The following is a 3583-nucleotide window of genomic DNA, read 5'->3' on the forward strand; positions in this document are numbered from 1 at the left end:
GGACCACAGGGGGAGGGGCAGAAAGAGCCAAACACACCCGGTCCCCTTGGCCACAGCAGGACCAGCACACAGTAGGGGCAGGGCGGGTGCACGGTCCGGACTGATGCTAGGAGAAGCTGCTGACACCAGGTCTGTCCACTAGTCTGGGTGGGACTGGGCTGACGTGCGCGGAGCTGGGTCCCCATGGCAACAAGGGCACATGGAGGCCTCCACGGAGCACAGAGAGCAAGCAAAGCGACCCTGAATTCCTTTGTGTTTGTTACTGGTTTTGTTCTTTGTGTGGTTGGGTGTGTTTTTTCTTCTTTTCTTTTAAATAAAAATGCTACAAGGTTTCCGCCTCTGCGTTCCCCTTGTGATGGCTGGCAGGTGGTCTGGAAGCGTCCCGGATGGCGGCCAAGCCGCGCTGGGGCAGGTGTCCTGGCAGCGAAGGCAGCCCGGCCGCAGGCCACGTCACTGCACAGCGGCGTCTGGGTGGCTCTGGTATCGCTGCCTCCAAACCTCCTGTATCTTCCTGCACCACTTGTGTGCGTTCCCACTGGGGTCCATCAGATAATACGTCCTGTTAGGCTGCAAAGACAGAAGCCGTTTAGTGCTCCCGAAGGAGTCCCACCAAAACCCCCACCCCAACCTGGTGAGTTGCCCGCTACCAGCCATTCCGAGTCCTGGAAGCACATGGGTGTGGTGGTTTTTCACACAAGCAGAAAGCAAATATGCAGGCTGATGACCACACCCCAGTCACCACCAAACTGAAAAACAAGCACTGGGTGTCCCTTGCCCCTCAGGACTGAGCCGCTAGTGTGGGCATCTGGGATGTCGCAAAGGGTGAGGCAGCTGCCCGATCCCCGCTGCTCCCTCTGGCCAAGGCCTGTGGCTGCTTCCCACGTGCTGCAAAGCCCTCCCATCGCCCTGCACACAGGAATCCCTGGGAACAGACTCACCGTGTGGACAAAGAACGTTTTAAAATTCTTGGCCTCTGGCCGAAGTTCCTGTGACCAAGGAATTTCACCTTTCAGGACTTTGTTGACAGGATCCACGTAATATAAATGTGGTCCTTCTGTGAGCAACAGCTGTCGTCGTCGTGCGAATAAACCCTGACACCAAAACACACAAAACAGGCCTCAGAGACCAGTGCTGGCAGCATCTCCTGGAGCCTAGAGGGCTGGGCGGCTCCTCGGAGCTGCTCGAAGCACAGGGCCACCACCACCACCTGTGCACTCACTGAGGGGCAGGGTACTTCCTGCCCCACCGGGCCCAGTTTCTAAGGTCACAGGGGCTGCAGCTCAGGCCTATCCAGGTCAGGCCCATGGCTCCCCTGGCCCCACTCCACACACCCGCACCAAGGTCCTTGCCTGCGGAGGACACACGGCTAGGAACAGAGGCCAGGAGCCTGCGCTTGGAAGTGGCCCCATGTGAGCACCTGGAGTTGAGTATTTTCTAATCAAGCGTTAAAGCTAACAGTTACTGGTTTGTGTTCTGTCTGACCATACTGAAATTCCTGATCTGAGGTTCTATAGAAATAACATGATTTATATTTGAGGAAGATAAAAGACGATCAAATAAATATCTGAGCACATCCACAGTCCTGCCTGGCTCCACACAGACCACGTGCTAAGTGCTGGATCCCTTCAATCCATAAAATAAAGAACAACCCTTAAATGGTTTTGAAACACTTCTAAAGCAGTATGAGAACACTGGCTAAGATATCAGATGTGGCCTCTTCAACTTGATGGAAACCTCACAACGGGCAGCCCCAGGCTCCCAGGAGTGTGCCGAGGTTGCTTCTGTTCGGCCCTAACCACCATGTGTGTGGCTCCACACGGCTTCTCTCGAGGGGCTCACAGCCTTCCCCAGCTTGAAATCTAGAGATGATGTTTGACGAAAATTAAGAGAGGGAAGGATTCCACACCACCAAGCTGCCCTCCCTTGAGCTGGAGTTGGGGAAGATGCAGGCGTGCGTGCGGAGCATCGGGACCACTGACCACTCACCTTCCGCTTATCCACCGGGCCCATCTTTAGTATTAAATTATTTTCTACAAACTGGTGCCTGTGGAAAGAAACAAGAAAGAGATGCTCCCGTGAAAATCACAAACAGAAATTCTCCACGCTCCTCCTGGCACATGAACTCCCCGTGGCCTTGGCCTTCCCTTCAGAGCCAGCCTCACTTTGGGATGAGCAGAGAACACCACATGTAACCCAGCACACACGCCACTGCCATGCAGAGCCTTCATCCGTATTTGCAACGGAGCCTGCAGATACCAGACACAGTGCCTGTTGTCCCCTCAGTGCCAGTGGCATCCACACAGCAGGGAAAAGGTTGGGGAGGACCGTGCCGCAGAAACGGGCAGGTGACATAGGTTATTGCTGCCTTAACAAAGCTGTGGTGAGGCGCAGAACTGCCTCCCGAGAGGTGGCTGCCCGTGGAGCCAACAGCTGGAGATGATCCCCCTCAAGTCACCCCGCAAGCCGGGGTCCCCGATTCAGTGCTCAGGACCCGCAGAGTAGTTTATAATCACAAAGCCCTGGAAGACCCAAGTTGGACTTGCCGTAAGAACATCTCCTGTGGCTTTTCCATCACAGTAAAACACTTTTATTCAGAGACGGCAGAAATTCAAAGAGCAACTTTCAAATACAGGCTTTGATTCAATATACATTATGAGCAAGCACACCTCACTTCTGATTCCTGACAGTTCAGAGATTTTTTTTTTTTTTTTTTGAGGCAGAGTCTCGCTCTGTCGCCCGGACCGGAGTGCAGTGGCCGGATCTCAGCTCACCGCAAGCTCCGCCTCCTGGGTTTACGCCATTCTCCTGCCTCAGCCTCCCGAGTAGCTGGGACTACAGGCGCCCCAGGCGCCCGCCACCTCGCCCGGCTAGTTTTTGTATTTTTTTTTAGTAGAGAAGGGGTTTCACCGTGTTAGCCAGAATGGTCTCGATCTCCTGACCTCGTGATCCGCCCGTCTCGGCCTCCCAAAGTGCTGGGATTACAGGCTTGAGCCACCGCGCCCGGCCGAGATTTTTGTTTTTAAACAAAAGTCTTGCTCGGTCACCCAGGTTGGAGAGCAGTGGCGCCACCACAGCTCACTGTAGCCCCGATCTCCTGCGCCCAAGCCGTTTTCCCACCTCAGCCTCCCAAATAGCTGGGACCACAGGCACACATCACCATGCCCGGCTAATTTTTTTTTCTTTTTTTTATGAGACGGGGTCTTGCTAATGTTGCCCAGGCTGGCCTTGAACTCCTGGGCTCAAGCAATCCTTCTGCCTCAGCCTCCCACAGTGCTGGGATTACAGGCATGAGCCACTACACCTGGCCAAGGTATTCTTTTATTGATTGACTGATTGCTTGAGACAGGGTCTCACTCTGTCACCCAGGCTGCAGTGCAGTGGTGAGATCTCGGCTCACTGCACCCTCTGCCTCTGGGTTCAAGAGATTCTCCCACCTCAGCCTCCGGAGTAGCTGGAGCTACAGATGCATGCCACCATGCCAGGCTAATTTTTTTTTTTTTTTTGAGACACAGTCTTGCTCTGTTACTCCCAGGCTGGAGCACAGTGGTGCAATCTTGGCTCACTGCAAGCTTCGCCTCCCGGG

The 3583-nt window shown here is 54.4% G+C and overlaps 1 protein-coding gene across 1 annotated transcript in view; it reads right to left on the reverse strand.

The window, feature by feature from the left end:
• Positions 1–241: 241 nt before the first annotated feature.
• The window catches only part of PDPK1 (3-phosphoinositide dependent protein kinase 1), a 67089-nt gene continuing 63747 nt past the window's right edge, over positions 242–3583 (reverse strand). The window contains 3 exon segments of the mRNA XM_011927444.1: positions 242–567; positions 939–1091; positions 1987–2044. Of these exon segments, the coding sequence (XP_011782834.1) occupies positions 451–567; positions 939–1091; positions 1987–2044 (328 nt within the window). The 3' untranslated portion in view covers positions 242–450.

Source organism: Colobus angolensis, unplaced genomic scaffold, assembly GCF_000951035.1.
Source record: "Colobus angolensis palliatus isolate OR3802 unplaced genomic scaffold, Cang.pa_1.0 Scaffold717, whole genome shotgun sequence".
Taxonomy (NCBI): Eukaryota; Metazoa; Chordata; class Mammalia; order Primates; family Cercopithecidae; genus Colobus; species Colobus angolensis.